At 37.8% G+C, this 19,112-nt stretch overlaps 1 protein-coding gene and 1 non-coding gene across 2 annotated transcripts; both read right to left on the reverse strand.

Annotated features, from left to right (window-relative positions):
* Positions 1-1,091: 1,091 nt before the first annotated feature.
* On the reverse strand, positions 1,092-18,355 carry LOC146137477 (uncharacterized). The gene is made up of 12 exons (XM_083394818.1): positions 17,707-18,355; positions 16,330-16,373; positions 15,008-15,735; positions 13,988-14,176; positions 10,732-10,954; positions 9,624-9,798; positions 8,321-8,458; positions 7,317-7,429; positions 6,016-6,156; positions 5,214-5,375; positions 2,242-2,345; positions 1,092-1,431 (listed from the first exon to the last, which is right to left on the reverse strand). Exons 1-12 carry the CDS (start codon positions 18,353-18,355, stop codon positions 1,197-1,199), a joined length of 2,901 nt encoding a protein of 966 aa, XP_083250944.1. The 3' UTR covers positions 1,092-1,196.
* Positions 12,686-12,804, reverse strand: LOC146137478 (5S ribosomal RNA). Its single transcript, XR_014501545.1, has one exon. It is a non-coding gene; the product is annotated as a 5S ribosomal RNA (ribosomal RNA).
* Positions 18,356-19,112: the final 757 nt, after the last annotated feature.

Below are 19,112 nucleotides of genomic sequence, written 5' to 3' on the forward strand. Positions count from 1 at the left end.
ACGTATTCACGCGATTGTATTTCGTATTCACCATAGATAAAATAGAAAAATGCAAAAAGAAAGGGAAAAGAGGAAGGCAGTTATAAGCAATATACGAGTGCTAAAAACACAAAACGAGAAACCTTAGAACATTATCAATTGCACCGTAAAACCGTACCCTACAATTTTCCAACATAATCGTTTTTGCAAAATTGACAAAATATTCGACAACAAACCACCGAACAGAAATACTGTCTCATTCAAAAGTTCGTAAAGCCAAACACGCATCTACCGCAAAGTTTTATCATAGGAAATTCACAGTTTTCGTCGCCTGAATGCAAATTACAAATCTACACCAATAATTCGTAGTAAAGAGATAGTCCTTGTAGATTGCAATATTTCTTTGACCATAAGCAACAAACTTAAATATTTGAAATAGTTTTAACATCTGCCCTTATTCTGCAATATATATCAACTTTATATTCATCCCTTAAAATCTTAAATGATTATAAACTTGATTTAAAACAGGAAAATTTAGAATTTTGTTTTATCTGACACTCTTTAATACTTTAAGATAGCAAAGTCCGATATTTGTCTGATATTTAAGGCAAAACGCGCTACCGACACTATACCAAATGACGTCATTACTACATCAAACAAGCAATATTGGTCAATATGAAATGTTAAAACGTGATGTTTTTGGGTGGTTGGACCAAAAAAACTTTAGCGCTAATAAACTTAACTTCAATGTGAATATGCTATTGTCAAAATAAATATTTGAAGTTCGAGAAAAATTAAAATTAGATGGCAAGCCATGCCTTAAAAGCAAAAAAATAATTCGGTATCGGATGGGCAACGATACCACCCTAGTATCGCGCGAGTACCACTTGGAATCGGGTATCGGCTGCGATCTGACAATATCGGACATCGGTATTTTGTAGGCTTTTAAAGAAATACGCTCAATCCTTAGCAACAAGATAATAAATAAATAAGCAATATCGAATCACGACCAGCTTGTCAACTTGTCTTTGTCCATGTAAGTCTTGGATGTATTGTATTTATAGTTTTTTATAGTTTTTTTTTTTCTATTAAATTGTACAGATAAACTGGTGATGCCATTTACTTGGCGAAATGCATATTTATATTAAAAGTTTTCCAACTTGCTGAGTGATTTTTGTCGAAGCGGTGCGCTTCTCAAGCTTTTATCGAATCGCGAACTATCTTTTCTGGTTAAACTTAAACGACTTCCCCTTTAAAATCTCTTTGATCGACGGCTGCTTGACCGTCTTTGGTCCCGGTTCCGGAGTATAGTAGAAGTAGACCCCACAGGGGTAAATGACCCCGTCGTCCCTGACCAGTAGTAGGGGCACTTTGATGGTCTTCTTCACGTATTTCCACCCCGGCTGGATCTTGGAAATTCCCGGCACAAAACAGACGAGACAATTCGCGCACCTGAATATGCAAAATGTTATTTTTGTAGTTTAAATATACGATACACTGACAATGAGTTCTTCTGGTATTTAATTGTTTAAACGGCGTTTTGGTTAACTATCCAGTAAGCCTTCATCAGGAAATGTAACAACACCATGATTAAGGCATCCTGGATAGGTGAAATGTCGGTAAACAAATAAATACCAGAGGAACTTATTTTCAGGGTATGCTATGTGCCTGGTAGCAACAGCATATTTTTTTAGACGTTGTTAGATTGAAATTAAACGGCCACTGAGCAATGGACAAAAAGAAAACATATCGGGGTAAGTATTTTAGTTAAAACGCAAAAAAACAAGATTTTTTCAGTGGTGTTTCTGGAAACCACTTTAACATTTCAATTACAACTATAGAGTTTTTTATTTAAGCAGATGTTTTAATGGTTTAATTTATTGTTTACTAAATGGTTCAATCTTATTGCCCGAATAGGTGGACGTCTTATCGCATCCCTTAAAAAAAAAAAAATAGAAAATGTTTGGCAAACTTAGACTGTCCAAAGTCATAGTTTCAAACTACACGTGAATGTTTTCGTTTAAATATAAAACCTACATCACGTTTTGGTGTAAGTTTAAGACGTAAGTTTATGACGTAACTCGTGACCTCACGTTTTCCGTAACATTGTAACGTTATCCATGAAAAAAGTTCTTTGCCCCTTCTTAACCAGAAATATCGGATCCGAAAAAATCCGTTTGGAAATGTGGATAAACCTGCCCCCCAGTAGCCGAGTATAGTTATATTGGTTTAGTTTTTCTTTGTTGCCATTAAGGCAATTACCTGAACATTGTGTCCGCCTCGACGTCGGCAAACCAAACCGTCATGTTGGGGGCAAAATTCTCCCCTGCCAGTTCCACCATCGCCACTTCGCCGCCACCATTGATCTAAATACGCACAAAAAATACCATTTAAGCTGGGAAATTTCTGTTTACTCGGCTTAAAAGGGTAACGAGTATCCCATCATAACCCGCGCACTGACTAAACATCTAGATTTAAACATATTCGGAACAACGGTATACACATCAAAAAAAAAAATGATATAAAAGAAGCGGTGGTAGTTTCCAGGGTGCGGCGAAATACTGTTAAGTCATTTATTCAGCTGCCGTCTGGTTGAGATTCCATTCGTGTTAGGCATTTTTTACAAGCATTAAAGGCGAAACAAAATTCATTGAAAAAATAATTAATCGTAAATACATGACAAACAAAAAAATGCGAAACACATAATATTAAACAAAATTAGCGTTAGATTAAAAACATGCTTAACATTTTACCGCTAACCCGGCGACCCAACGATATTTTTTAATCCTTATAGGCAGAAAGTAAGTATGTAACTCGTCGCACGGTTAATCTAGAAACGTCATGATGTTTAGGTTTTCTATGACAAACGTAGAGAAACAGTGGTCCAAAAAGTTGCATAAATTTTTAGGTCCGAATGAAAAATGTTTACTATCACAACAAACCTTGCTTTACATAAGTGAGTGTTTTTTTTAAACATCGGTCTTTGTGTAGTGACGTTTTACAATTTCAGGCTATTTCTATTTCAAGTTATACTTTTAAGATAGAAAATAATTAAAAAAAAAATTGCAAGGGGTTTTATTTTTCTATTTTCGTTGAGTTTGTATGTCTCATTAATTTAATAACAAATTGGTACAATATTGGTCTCACATTTTGCGATGTTTTAGCAATTTAATTCCAGTTTTTGAAGCAGATTAGTCTTCAAGATCACGGGGAAAACAAAAACAAAGCAAGAAATAAAAGCACGAATTTTCAATATAATCGACATCGAATTTTTTGTTTTTTTACGTTAATTTAAATTGCTACGAGGACACGTGCATTATGTTTCGAAGTACAACATAGGTATTTAAAACAAAGGTTCATTTGAATAGCGTTGGATACATTGTCATGTGTGCTTTTTTCCAGTGTTTTGCCAAATGATTCACTTGCCTTATATCATCCTAAAACCGAACACATAAGAGAATCTTGGGTTAAAATGCGGCCAAAAAGCTGTTATTGTGACAGACATATGTTAACGGCGCAAGTCGCACGACTCGACTGTAATGGTAAACACATCGTTTTGTAACAAAAAACAAGCGTCAGATGTGGCCCGAAAGTGCGTCACAACTTCCATTTGACGAGTTACGCCGCTGAATTTCGGTTATCATTCCAGGACACGGTTGTTGCTTTGGCAGTGACGTCTTGTTTTTTTCTTTCGACGATATGTTCCACCATCCTTTCCACAGCCGTGACAGGCTGGGTCCTGTCATCTCGCGTTATATGGTGCACTTATCAACACCTTCACACCCCCGGGGTTCGACTGAAGTATGCCGACTTGTGGACCCTTAGATTGCGGGTGGCCTTGGCTTGTTTTGCCTCGCAGTACAAACACAGGTGATATGATTGGGGGATGCAAAGCAACGGAAAGATACATTACTGGAGAGCTGTGTTGTTACAACATTGTTTTCGGCGACCTGGACATCTTCACAAGGTTTTCAAACTTTCAGCGACTAAACTCCATTAGCGCTTGTTGATAATTATGGGTCGCACAAAACGTAATATTCTTGGTAAACTTGGTAAACTTGTGACAATCGGCAACATCTCAAACGACACGCTAACGTAGTGCCACAACAAAGATGCAAGGTATATAAAGTTTTTATGTTATTCCAAGTCATGGACTAATGGATTTGCGAAGTAAATGGACATATTGCAAGGCAAATTTACCCAGTTAGAGCCGGTCAAATAACCAAAATTATTGATGAATTTCAAAGCCACAAATGTAAGTAGGTCGACATCTTGATTAAGACGTTTCGATACGAACTTCATAAAATTAACTGAAACATTAACTGAAGATGATGCAAGTTCGTACCAAAACGTCTTAATCAAGATGATGTCCATCTACTTGACCTTTTTGGCTTTGCAATACATTATCAATAATTCCGTGCATAGTGTACCTAAAATTATTGATGCTGAATATAAAAATTTGCATTTTTTGTATAATGGTCACGATCTAAATTTGACGTCACGTGTTTTATCCTTGTTTCCGCGGTTAAAAAGCCCTACTTAGATTAGCAACGCCCAAAAACGTTGTGACCGACTTGGGTGTGACCAGCACGAAATAGGCGAGGGCATAAAAGTTAAAAACAACATGCTACGACCAATGATGAGTAGAACACTTTTAAAACTCAACGCTGCACCTTAAAACTGGTCCCGACTAGACCAACATATTTAAAACCACTGCGCCACGTGTTTTAACGATGTCTTCCTTATGACAAGAAACTACGACTAAAATAAAGCACTTAGCCTTAATTTGCGCACGATTGGCAATATGGGCGAAGTTCAGAATTAATGTATTACACAATCCTTAGTACAACGTCTTTAGCTTGATGCGTATATTGAAACGTCTTTACCAAAATGATGTCGATTTTTTCGACATTTTAGGCCTTGGATGGGCAACCTATGGCACGCAGGCCAGATCCTCCCGCCAACGCAAATCATGAGGCCGGGGAAATTAATGCTGCACTAAGATAACAGACTTTAATAAAGGAGATAAGGAGACGAAGCGTTAGTTTTTAACCTTGACTGAAAAAGGTTTAATGACCCGCTCAACATATTTCTAATTCTTTCTCGGATCATAACGACGTGCTTTGCTCAAACAAAGTATACCCGAAAAAAACGAATTACCTCCAAGCTACTGGCAAAGTCGGAGGAAGTTACAAAAATGTTCAGCCGTATTAGCTACAAAAACCGCTTTTTACCTCCAAGTTTTTTACGACAGGTACCGGTGTGACAGGTACGTTGTTGACAAGGTTAAACGCGCTGTCGCTCCAACAATATTCCGACTTCTCAGTGGAGATGATCGTCCAGCAAGCTCCATCGGTCAAGCAATCCACGTTAGGTTCACTCTCGTGGGGTGAGGCCTAAAGGCAATTCAACTTTTAGAACTCAAGAGACAAATATGATTAGCAGCATTTGGATTGGCAGCATTGCTAGTCCAAACTCATTAAAACTATTGACTTGTTCGCGCAGGATCATCAAATTCATGTTTGTTGCTGGTAAATTGTTTGTTTTTTTCAAAAAACTTTGTGTTTTTTGTAGTTCGTTTTTTTGTAAAACGGCGTTGGTATAGCACAACAATATTTGAGTATTTTTGTCCCAGGCATAAGTCTATTAAATGTGCTGGCATTGGCCCACGATAACGGCTTATCACAGTGGTAGTATCGGTACTCGTCCGATACTAGGTGGTAGCAATGAATTATGTAAACTTGAAAAGTTAAATCTATTGAAATTATTGTAGGTTCACAACTGGGGGTAACTAAACTCTCAACCGTAAAGCGATTTTTTGCCTAATAACCTGAAAAAAAAAGCCTTTGAATGTTTTAATCTGGTTTGCTTTTCGAAGCATACTAATGACGTCATTTAGTATCGGATCGAATCGCGATATTTTCGTTCAAAATTTTTTGGTATCAGTATCGGAATTAAATAGCAAGTATCCATCATCCCTAACCACACGCATTTAAAAGTGATAAAGTAGTCAACTCCTAATCCATTGTAAAGTACCTTGTAGACGACTATCTTCTCCTTGAAGAGACACAAATACTGGCGGTCGGTGTCCTTCAGGTAGAGGGCGCACTTGTGCAGCTGGGACACAGGCTCGTCGCTGTTTAGAATCGCGTTCTGTCTGTCCACCTTTCGAATCACCTGTGTGACGTAACAGTAACACTGATTTTTTAAACAGGCGACGTGTAATTATGCAAATGTGTAGCGAGTGTTATAGTGTTGTAAGTCAAGTCGCAGTCCAAATCGTCAATTTTCGAAATCAAATTCCAGTCAACTCATTATGAGCAAGTCAACTTCAAGTCATGTCTTTGACATAAAAACGATAAAAAAATTAAGTCGTCTGTTTATGAGCAAAATCTAGAAAATAACCAAAGCGCAATATATGGCAGTCAAAGTGTTTTACGTGTAAAAATTAAGATAATAAACCCGATCTTAGTAAAAAAATTAATAACAACACTAAGATCAGCCCAAGTTGTTTAACACAATGACTCAAGTCCAAGTCAAGTCATTTTGCCCAGGACACATAAATCAAGTCAAGTCATTTAAAACCGTGACTTAAGTGGTCAAGTCATTGACTGAAGTTAAATTAAGTCATTACTAGAGATCGACCGATATCCATTTTTTGGACCGATACCGATATCGATTTTTTTATACACCTGGGAAATGTTCAAAACTTGAATAAATTGAAAATGAAATCCTAATAATGTTTTAGTTTATACACCTTTATTAATTATTAAACTATTATTTTGCATATTAACTTGGCGTGATGGTAAAAACCAAAATGTTTTTGACAAAAAATTGATAAGTTGTTTGTTGTACAGGAAATATTATATCATATTTTTGTATTAAAATATCGGCAAAAGTATCGGCCTACATTTACCGATACCGATATATCGGTCTATCTCTAGTCATTACGACAGTACCAAGGACCTCGTGAAAACATGTATTTATATTCTTTAAAGGTTTTTTTTGTTTCTTAACAAAATACCGGCACCAAAAAGAGACAAGCTCAATAAGGGGATTAAGTAAAGAGCCATACAACCACAACTAACAACTATAGATGGGAGTAGATAGAACACAAACTAAAACGAAAAGGCCCATAGGGGGACAGACTCCTAAATCTCTAAATCGCACCTAAATACCACTCTAGGTCATGTCTAAAAACTTTTAAGTTGAAAATTTTTAAACGATGTTTACATTTTCTACAAAGCTCCGGAAAAAAATTCGGTCTGAAACATACCAAAGCAACCCAAAAAGAATAACGGCAACGAGATTTCTCCCGAAAAAAATTTAGAACGTACCAGTCTTGGCAATGCGTATCCAGTGACTGAACACACGAGCTTTACTGTGGTTCCGTAATGTATGAATCCGTCCTCAACTTCGAATTCCTCCGCTTCTGGCTGCTGGTTGTCCACTGGAATATTTAGTTACTTATTTTTGTTTTCTTAACAGTTCATCTATATGATTTGACAGCGCATTTAAGCAGTGTCTTGTTGTTGCTAGGAATAACCGATAGTATCGGGATTTACCCGATAGTATCCTAAATCCCGAAGGGAAAAACCGGCACACATCCGATACCAAGTGGAAAAATCGGTACACATCCGATAGGGTGGTATCGGTGCCGATACGATACCAAAATGATATGAGAATTCTAGCCATGATTTGCGTTTCAAATAAATAATTTGCCTTAAAAGGTAAAATTTTCAAACTACGGTACGGAATTAACTTAACTTCCTAACGATAAAGCAAATTTCGGCTTAATAACCCGAAATAAAATCCTTCTAATAATCTAATTTTGAGTTTATTAATGACGTCATTTAGTATCGCATCGAATCGCGATAGTTTTTGTCCAAAATATCAACTATCGGTATTGGAATAAAACGTCAAGTATCGGACAACGACTTGTTGCCAAGTTTTACAGCAGACTGCAAAAAGAGTTTAGCATTTTGTGCGAAATTTACAAAAAGCAACAAACACTAAATCTGTGTCGTGTTTCCAAAAATCCCAGAGGTATTTTACCCTGATTTCAATTCAGATGTTAAGACTGTTTATAAAAACAGATATAAAACAATATTTATTCCAATTATGAAAATGATGATGCCTATTAATAAGGCGAAATTTATATTTCTGTAAAATTGTATTTTTAACAAACCGTCCTCGAACATCATTTGATACGAAATCAAGAATCTTTATTTACATTTTATTATCTTCCGGAGATTCCTTACTTCCAAAAGTTATTAGCTGATTTGAATTACTAACAAAAAAGTTTTATTTTTTCGAAGTTGAAGAAAATAACGAAACTTACGCAGATGGATCGCGAACGCCCCCCAGCGGGAAGAGCTTGCCCTGTAGCCGTCCTTTGTGACGTGTAAATAGCGAGTGGACACGGTCTGTGACCTCAGCCGGTTGAACAGCGACACCTTGCTACCAGATGGGATGCAGACTGTAGAAATAATTAGAAAAGTTGGGGGTAAAACGATAGAACATCGACAGAGTAAATATACAGAGATGTTATGTCAGGTAACTTTCGGTAGCTTTTTTACCCAAGCTAAAAGTGAAGGAAAGCCTGGTTTGTCAAGAATTCCAACAAAAGCCTTAAAGATAAAATTTCCATTATTCAGCTCAAATCTACAAGCAAGTGAAACATGGTACAAAAAGCAAAGTCCCTAGAAATATTAACCCTTGATTTAGTTTCAACATGGTGTGGTAAGACAAACACAAAAAAAATGAAGTTTCATAAAAAACAAGTTATTGCTTATTGGAACACGCAACAGACGTATCCGATGCTTCCTGATTCGATATCAAAGTCTAATATTTCATGAAAAATAGTCATAAGGAGGTGTAAATTTAGTGTAAGGTAATATTAAGAAGTGCAAGGGATTAAATGTCATACACTGCTATTGAAGTACAGAGAAATATTTGGGTTTGTAGTTGAGTATTTAAGTTAACCTGGGTTAAAATATTAAATCCACCTGTTTGATAGCTTGGGAGCTCTCAAATGCTCGTATACCCTATTTTGAATATTCCTACCAGGACTGTGGAGTCGGGTTCGGACTCTGGACTCGAGTAGGAACGCGTAACGTAAGCCTACCAGAGTCCCGAGTCCAACGTGCTCATGCTCAGTATCGAATTCGAAACTGATATGGCCGTTAAACTGTAAACTGTAAAGGTGAAATAGCATATTATGGAATAATTTCCAACCATGTATTGTGGCTGGATCAATTATATGAAACACCTACGAGTTTGGGTTCAAGGATTTTTTTCGGAATCTGGTTCAGTTCAGGCTTCGGTTCGAAGGAATTTAAAAGTTTCAGTTCAGCTCCGGTTCAACCATCGATATTTCAAAACCGGTTCATAAAGTTACGGTTCGGATAAAATATAATTTGCGTTAAATCTCAAAATGTGGGTCGATAAATGTAGAGAATAATCTTTGAATTGTAAGTCATTTAATTTTAGTTTACGTAAAAAGGTGAAATACAGGCTGTAAAGTAGGAACCGGAGTCGGACCGGGTTCATTTTTTGGACCAAGTTGGACTCGGGTTATTTTTAACCGTCTCAGCAGCCCTGGTTTCAATCCCCTAAACAAAGCAGGTCTTGTTCATTCTTACGGTCGGCGTTTTTGACGCTCTGTTTCTTCTTGCTCGGCTTCGAGATAACCTTGATCCTCTGAGAGTGGAAGAGACCGATTTCAGATCCGTCGCCGTAGAACATCTTCACGTGGATGTCAAAGTTCTTTCTCTTGTCCGAGTCGGGAGTGTGGAGAGTCCGAGCCGCCGCGTAGTTCTGAAGCAAACGAGTTAAAGAGTTACTGAGTTAAAGGCCTATCCAATAAATAATATGATTCATAGCCTAGTTCTGCAGCACATGTATTAAGAGTTGTTGAGTTCATAGCAGTGTTGTAACAATTTTGAATTTGACTTAAGTCCAAGCTAAGTAATTTGGAATAAATGACAAGTCAAGTCATAATTAGAGCACTTCAACTCCAAGCCAAGTCCCAGTCAAGTCATAATTAGAGCACGTCAACTCCAAGTCAAGTTCTTATGATAACAATAAAACGTTAAACTAATCAACTCGTCCGATTATGAGCAATAACGCTTCTAAAAAAATAAAAAAAATAAAAATGCAACCAAAAGCATGCAAAATGTTTTATGTGCAAAAATCACATTAGGATACAAATTTTATAGAAAAGGGTAATGAAAACTCCTCACTTTAAAGTCACATGTCGAAACTACTTAGGCTATGTCAAGTCAAGTCATTTACTCAAAAACAAAGGTCAAAGTCAAGTAATTTGAAAACAATGATTTGTCAAGTCATTCCAACCCTGATAAATATGGCTACTTAAAAAAGTTTTTCTAAGTATCAACTAACTCCGTATTTCGGGTAACCCTCACGTATGAATATTTTTTTCAGGTAAAGTAGGCTACTAGCGTGAAGGCAGATTCACACTAGACGCGTCTAGCGTTAACGTAAAACGTTTTTAAAAAACGCTTTCGGTTGCGGAAAAGTTGAAATATTTCAACTTTGACGCTTTCGGTTAGAGCGAGGAAATTTGCCTTTAACGCTGGCAACGCGTTATGTGTGAACTGGACGACGCTAGCGTTGGACGCCAGACGCTAACGCTGGACGTTAACGCGTCTGGTGTAAACCTGCCTTAACACTTAAGTTCGTCTTGGTTTATCGTTTCGGAACATTTTTCGGGACCTTGGAAAATCTCACCTTGGCCGGAAGATCGAGGTAAACCTGCTGGAGGTCGTTATCACCTCCTCCTACTCCCATGAACAGGCACACCTCGGATGCTCCAACTCCGGAGGATGTTGCGCTCGAAGAAGAGGCGGCTGGGGAAGGGAGAGGTGTCAGAGATGAGGAGGTAAGCTTCCTCCGTTGCTTTGTTTTCCATCCGGAGCCCAGGAGATGGACGCAGGGAGGAGGACAGAAGAAGCTGGAGAACAATAGGATTTCAGGAGGATTTAAAACCAGGGAGTCAAACCGTTTAACTTTTTCAGTTCAGGTTCAGTTCGGGTTCAAGGATATTTTCGGAATCCGGTTCAGTTCCGGTTACGGTTCGGAGCAATTTAAAAGTTCCGGTTCAACTCCGGTTTGACTAAATTTATGCTAAAGTGAACCGCTTTTGATAACAGGGTCGGGTTCGGTTAAGGTTCAAATTCTTTCAAAATATTCGGTTCATTAAAAACAAATGGTTAAGGTTCGGTTACTGTTCGGGAAAAACTCTACCAAAATTGGTTCATAAAGTTCCGGTTCGGTCGACTCCTTGTAATAAAAAGGTATGGCTGTTTTTTGTCATGGTAAAATAATCCCTTGTCATTGTGTTTCAAATTTCTAGAAAAATGAGAAAAAAAATCAGTAAAAAGTTCTCTAACATCTTGGCGCAAAACGGGCTACTTAAGCTCTTATACATGATATTATTTTTTAAATTAATGGATCTGCGAAATGGAGGATCTATTTTCAGTAGCCTGGGACACTATATTTGCTCGTTTATAAACATGCCACTTGAAGTATTTTTTGAAGCACTGCAATAAATTTGCTTGGTCAATATTTCAGATGTTTCACTTTAGGGCAGAGGTTTTCAACCTACTAGGCCATGGACCAGTAGTGGGCCACTACGCTGCTTTCAGTGGGCAACAGAGCTTGGCATACAGCGATATCAGAAATCATGTCATTATGAACATATAAGAGTCCGACAGATAAATAGCAAACACCTCGACCTACACTGTTATGCTTGTGAAATTATTTCTTTTTACAGTGTGTTAGATTTCTTGCCTCCCAACGTGTGACACGGATGTCGGGAAGGTTGTCCAAACGTAACAATCGGCTTGCTAACGTATTATTCATTGATACGTTAATTGTTTTGTTTGCTAACAGTAATTTTGGCTAGTTTAGGACAGTGCTTTGTAACGAATGGTTTGCTTGCTTTGCTCTGTAAACAAGAAAATTAAAAATTGCTTTACATGTTCTTGGAAGTGATAGCCTAAATTTGGGTAAAAATTTAATTGACGACAACGTTTAGCTGCTTGGTTGACATTGCTGGTAAGATCTTGTTTAATGCTTTGTTGTAAAGTTATAATTGGAAACTGTGGTTAACCGGTGGCCATTTTGGTCGTAGCTGACTAGAGTAATTATAATGTTTGTGAAAAAACGTTGACGTATTTTCGAATGACGTATGTTGCAGCTGACAAAATACAGCAACAACCCTCTCATTAAATTTGTATAAATGTTTAGCCGATTAATCTTATTTCAAACTTGGTGTTTTTTTATTTAACGTTAATGGGCCAACGTCATTTTTAGTAATTTAGTGTGCCGTGAGCAAAAAATGTTGAAAACAACTGCTTTAGGGTCACAACAAATGTCACTTAATCTACAATGTTTCCGTCTATTAAGTTGTCCTTAACTTTATGTTTGCGAATTTCGACATGTTACCGAAAAAAAACAGGGTTTCAGTTATTTGATATGCCCTTCTTCAACATAGTTTTAAAAACTGTTAGCTTACTGGGTGTTTTGTGTGGTATTTAACAAAAATGTAAAAAAAATAGATATAAACTGATTTCCATGAAGAGCTTTAAAATGAAAATTATTCTGGGGTGCAAACAGTAGTTGCAGCCTAGAATTTTCGTATAACACTTTTCATTTTGTTAAAATGGTATTTGTTTGCAAAAGCCTACAACACCCGGTATTCCCAGGCGGTCACCCATCCAAGTACTAACCGGGCCCGACGTTGTTTAAGTTCCCAGATCGGACGAGATGGGGTGGATTCAACGTGGTATGGTCGTAGGCAACAATGCACGTGAACGATGTATTTTATAACTCGCGCGCATAGCCTAATGTTCATTTTCGCGGGATTAGTCCGATTGTTTGGCTTATATTGTCAAAACTTACGAATTTAAAGGATACGAGACTCCCTAGGAACTTTAAAGAAAATAGCATATTGGTCTAAATCAGGTCTTAACTAACTGGGGGTCACCAGTAAGTTCGTATAAATTTCTATACTGAGTGCTAGTGCTACATTTATAAAATTGTTATTTTGTTTTTGTTTTTATATGCTAATGCCAACCTAATGCAAAACAAAACCCTTAAAATACGCAATACTTTGCTTGCCAAAGCATAACAAGAAATGTTGTGTTGTACACTGTTAAACCTAGGGGGTCGCGGAAAGTTTAAATATAATAAAATGGGGCAAAGACTGAAAAGTTTAGGGAGCCTTACTCTAAATAACGGTATTTTACAGCAATTGCACTTTGTGGAGTTTATAAGTCACATGGCGCAACATGTGATATTAATTGGACAGGCTGAATAGACTCCTTAATACAAAAAACATAATAAAAACTTAGGCAAAAAAAATTTTGAAAAAAATGTAGTGTGGGGGGCAGTTTCTTTAAAAAAAATACCGGATTCTGTTCCAGAATGTATAAAAACTAGTGTAAAACTAACATTAGACGAGGCCAACCATAATTTTCCTAATCCGAAAGAAGATAATTTTGCCAGCAAGTATAGGCTACATTACAAATGGAGTTTGGCATTTAAATAATTGATAAAATTGTTTTTGATAGTTACTAATTACACAATATATACAGCAACAAACATACAAAAAGAGCAACTTTATGTGCCAGATTTAGATCATAAATATTTTGTGGTTTCCTTGAATGATAGGAAAAATATTAGGCCCTTAACCTGCTCCCAAAAAGTCAAACGTTTAACCAAGTCCTTAATTTGAAAAGACAAATAAAACAGTTCATTAGAAAAACGCAAAATACCGAAGTAGAGAACTTTTGGCATTTTTAATAGTGTCCCCGAAGAACCATTCTCTTAACTTTTTAAAACTCTTCTAAAAGAGGACATATTATAGCCCTACTGTACAGCAATTAGCCAAATTTGTAAAGACCATGGTGATTAATGAATCAAGTATAGCTCAAAAACACTATTATAAGATTTCAACGCAACTTAACAAGCAATAAATTACCGCTTTTCGGTGCCGTATGACTTCTGTGCCACCCTGGCGTGCAGAATGACCACCTTCATGCACTCGCGCTTGCGCAAGTATCGCCGCACGATGTCGTGCAGGAGCTTCTTGTCGGGCATTCTTTTTTCCATGGCCACTCTCATGTCGTTACTGAGGCTACTGCAAATGCTGCTACCCACCGAAGCCGCCCTGCAAAGGGTAAACGTTAATAAGGGCTTGACTTGCTATTATTAGGCCTACATCTCTACAGTGTTGTAATGGCTTAAGTCAGTGGTTCTCAAATGGTGTACATTTTCTAATGTTCAAGGGTGCCGATAGATATTTGACAATTTTTAAGAATCTAATTTTTGCTAAATCGGTAAGCTTCTTGATACAACTGTTTATGTACGATCAGAGACCATTACATAAAATTACATTTTCCTACATGTTTTAAGTTGAGTGTGTTGTTCCAGTTCCAATTATAGTGACATTTCAGTAAAATACTTAAACGAAAATTCCAGTCGGGGTGCCGAAAATATATTTATTATTTTTGAGGGGTGCGGTAAGCCATAAAATGTTGAAAATCACTGGCTTAAGTCAATAAGACTTAATTTGCTATTATTTCATATCTAGAGTGTTGTAATGACTTAAGTCAATGACTAGTGCACTTAAGTCACTGATTAACGCAAGACGGTAATTTTCCTAATGTGGATTATCTAGTCTAGACAATAGCATTTCACATTTTTTTACAATGTGTTAGGGTAAATCGCGGTAGTCTAAAGAAAAATTGAAAATAAAGTCACGTGAAAAAAAGGGAATAACTTTGTTGCATCAAGTGCCTTTTAAACTGTACATTCCTCCTTAAGCAAAGTTTTACCTGTACAAATTTAGGAAAAGGCATCCGAATTAGTCCAATATGAATTATTCGTAAAAAGGCAACTTAAAAACAGTAAAAATTGACAAATCATTAAAACACTGGATATTTAGATCCATTAAATTCGCCTTAAAAAAAAAAAAAAAAAAAAAAAGCACGCGTCGTACCTGTTTTCATCTATGTCCGAGCCCGGCGTCATCAGGGGGGTGTTGCCGCGCAGGGGGGTCGTGGGTATGACGTCATCGTCACGCAATGCGTCAAACTGGCGTTTCGACTTGGGGGAAAGCCCGGACGAAGTACCCCGACCTTGAAAATCGGAGTTTGACAGTTTTCTTTTCCTCGGCACATGTTTCTCGGGGTTAGGACTTTCCTGGGGGTACAGTGATGGGGCTTCTGATTGACCCAGGGGGCGGGGATCTCCCAAAGGGGGTGAACTCGACCCTAAAGAGCTCACAAACGCCTGATTTTGCTCCTGAAAATCGATTGAGTTTGAAAAGCTCACGAATTCTTGAAAACACTGAGCGCTATTTTCTCCATTGTACTGCGTCTTGGCCTCCCCGCTCAAATAACCCAAAATTTCCGCGTTCGCAACCGGTTCGCCTAGGTCACGAACCCTCTCCATGACGTCATCACGCTGGTCATTAACAGTGATGTCACAATTGCCGTTGTTGACGGGCTGCGCGAGGTAGGTGGCCAGTTCGTCGTTGGACATAATCGCGGAGATAAATTCGTCGCCTTCCTCCAAATCTCTGGCCACCTCTATACCGGCGTTCTTCGTTGCCAGGGACAACACGTCTTCGAAAGGACCGCTTGAGGCGCCCGCGAGCAGCTGGTCACGTGATGAAGAGTCATGAAGGTCGCTTGGTGGCGCCACGGCGGTTAATGTTGCTGATTTCTGATTCGGTAAAAAACAAACGGTTAACTGTAAATTATCCTACCCAAAAGTAATATAATATCGACTTTATTCCTTTGTGGAACTGAATGTGTAAAAATATAAAGATATCTCCTCGCCCTTACAGGTAAATAACGACAATGACTTCAAATAGGAGCAAATATTCTTTAGACTATCTTGTCTTGGTCAAAATCAGTCACGAATCAGCTCTAATCATTTAAAAGAGAAACATATTTCGCACAAAATAAGGCATCATTAGTCGCTTAAGTCGAATGAATCATTCATTTGACTTAAAAGACTGATGATGCCTTTTTTGTGACAAAAAAAAATATTTTTCGTTTAAATGACTAGAACACCTTAATGACTGATTTAACCGAGACAGGAAAGTCTAAATAATATTCGACATGAATTGCTAGTAGTTATATTTTCACAATTCAAAAAGGTAGCTTAGGAACGTGTGTTTTACAATTTTAAACTTGATACACCTTTTTATTTTAGAAGCAAAACTTTTTGTGCAACACACCGACAACATTTTTTTAAATGTCAAAACCATTGAAAAATCCAATCAAAATCAAACAACACCTACGAAAGTGTTACCTTTGAATTTATGGAGAGATCCATCTCGTTTTTGTCGGAATTACCTGTGAACAAAAACTACAGTTTGCTGGAAAACCTTGGTATTGTAAATATCAATTTAATAATAAAACTCTTTAAAACTGAGTAAAACCAGGATCAGACATTTTTTAAAGGAATATATATTTCGCCTAAACTGGCACCGGTTAATATATCAGTTAATATAGCGTCAGCGCAACAGTGATCGAGTATAAACCTGCTGTCAATAGTTATGGATTCCATAAAGATACGCCCTTTTATATAAACATCAATTTATAATTTTGTGACAATCTGGCTGAATGATGTAGTAAACGCAAATCGCTTTAAATATGAAAAAAATTGTTCAATCTCGCAAAAACAATACTTATACTTTAATTCTGCAACAATATCAGTTTTTTAATGAGCACTATACCTGTTCGAATGACTGCTTCTCAAATTACTTGTTATCTAACCTAACATAGCAACAACGGACTATGATAAACTAACGTTGTTTAACAAGGGAAGTACTTAACGAGGGGCTCAACAAAAAATGCGTACAATTTCAATAAAAATGTCTTGCGGCCAATGTGTTTTGTAAATGGATTTGTACATTTTTAACCTATACCTTACTTAAGCATGGTTAAAGAGTTCACTGTTTATAATTATTGCTCCTATATTTTTAATCCCCTCCCTTCTAAAAATGTCCTAAACTGGTACCTTGTAATAGGGCCTTAATGCAACGCCCATATATGTGTGTGTGTGTGTGTGTGTGTGTGTGTGTGTGTGTGTGTGTGTGTGTGTGTGTGTGTGTGTGTGTGTGTGTGTGTGTATATTTCTTTGTTGAAAGAGCAAACACGGTAGTTTTATTTTAACTTCGAGTTTGGCCACACTTTTGCGTGCGTGTATTTGTGTAGAGCCTTCGCCGCATATAAGTCAACACTGTTTTAAGGGCTAAGTTTACATGTTTGCACAGTAAGGTGGCAGAGGGGGTAAGTAAGCTGAAGATCGGATAAATAAAAAACGCACTTGGTCACTTCAAGTTAATTAGGCCGCACCCAAAATTGTTTGCGCAAATTTAAGCCAAAGTAAACACACTAAGTGACTAAGACAAGCAAGACAACAGTCTACAGTCTACACATAATAAAGCTCATGGCCCATACAGAAGTAGGTATCATTTTAAACGTGTCAAATATCTCTTCATAAATATTCGAAACACTTAAAATGCTTCCTGCTTCTGTATGGACTTCTTCCTACACTATCCAATAAATGTAAAGTTGACTTTGACTTCAGTAGGACATAGATGCACTATAGTTATCATCAAATAAATCAAACCCAGTTGGTAGTATCTATTACTGAACGATTTTAAAAATTGGCCGGTGTTACCTGCAGTTGAACGTTCCAAAATATTGTGTTGTTTCTCAGTCGTGCCATCTGAAAAACGATGCCCCGTCCCCGTGGAGTGTTTAACAGGAGGTTGATTTATCATCTCCCCACCATCGCCATATTCAGGACCAGCACAAAATCGACCAGAAACACCGGAATCAGGAACAGCACCAAAACGACCAGAAACACCAGAATCAGGAACAGCACAAAATCGACCAGAAACACCAGAATCAGGAACAGCACCAAAACGACCAGAAACACCAACATCTGGACCAGCACCAAATCCTCCAGGTACAGCAGCACCAATATCAACAGCAGCTTCGGCGACACTCTCTAATCTACCGTTGGAAAACCCGCCACAAGTTATTTCTCCATCTTCGTCGTGCAAGATCGGAAAGGGCGTCTCCAGAAACCTTGTACCGGGTCTCGAAGGCATCAGGCGATTTTCAAAGTTGAGTTCCGGGGGTCGCAGGTTCGAACCCGCGCCCGGCGACGGAAGCGATCGAACCCAGGCCAGGGTCGGGTCGTCCTCGTCGGCCACGTCAAACATTGAGTAGCGCTGCTGCGATGACGTCATGACGCCGTGTGACGTCATTGAGGTGGGGAGGGGCGTCGTCGGCGCCATTGGCGGCAGGAATAGGTCCGACATGCGGAACTGATTGAAGTTCCTGGCCAGCCAATATAAGTGTTTAGTTGTTGTTAAATCTCGCACGGGAATCGCAACCTGTGGAAACATTTAAACGGTGAAAAAAAGTTCTTTAAGGGCTGCATTTTTGTTATTAAGGCCATTTTTGTATCGCCCCCGGTTTGATGTGCACAGGTAAACTTGGGAGAAAGGTTTGAAATGCATACCTAAGGTAAATAAGGAACGTGAATGCTTGAAAATTGCGGTGAAAAAAACTGACATTTAAGCTGTAAGCTCATAAAGAATCTTTTCATAATTCCCCCCCCCCCTCTCCTTCTCAAATTTTCAGCCATCTTTTTTACATTTTTTTTTATTTTACTTTTTACATCTAAAGGCCTACACTAAGATAAATCTGAATATGCAGAAAAAACGTATATATAGAGTATTTATTTTTTTAACACCCGCCTAGAACCTTAAATACATGATTTTGATCTCTAAAAGATTTGATCATATCATGCTAAACGTCGCCTGCTACATGATACCCATGCATCTTTACCTTTTTCTAACGTTTTTAAAACTGAGTCGGAAAAAACGATAAAATGCTCTTGGTAATCAAATCGACGTCCTGTAAGGTCTTTTTTACTGGCACACTCAATCAGAAAATCGTTAAAATGTCTACAATCTAACAAATTGATCTTCCCACATTTTCAATTGTTTAATATATATATTCATGCGCTAATTCGAGACAACGACAAAACCCAATAAAACAAAAACTACTTTC

The sequence above is a fragment of the Ascidiella aspersa genome, chromosome 7 (genome assembly GCF_963924565.1).
Source record: "Ascidiella aspersa chromosome 7, kaAscAspe10.2, whole genome shotgun sequence".
Lineage (NCBI taxonomy): Eukaryota > Metazoa > Chordata > Ascidiacea > Phlebobranchia > Ascidiidae > Ascidiella > Ascidiella aspersa.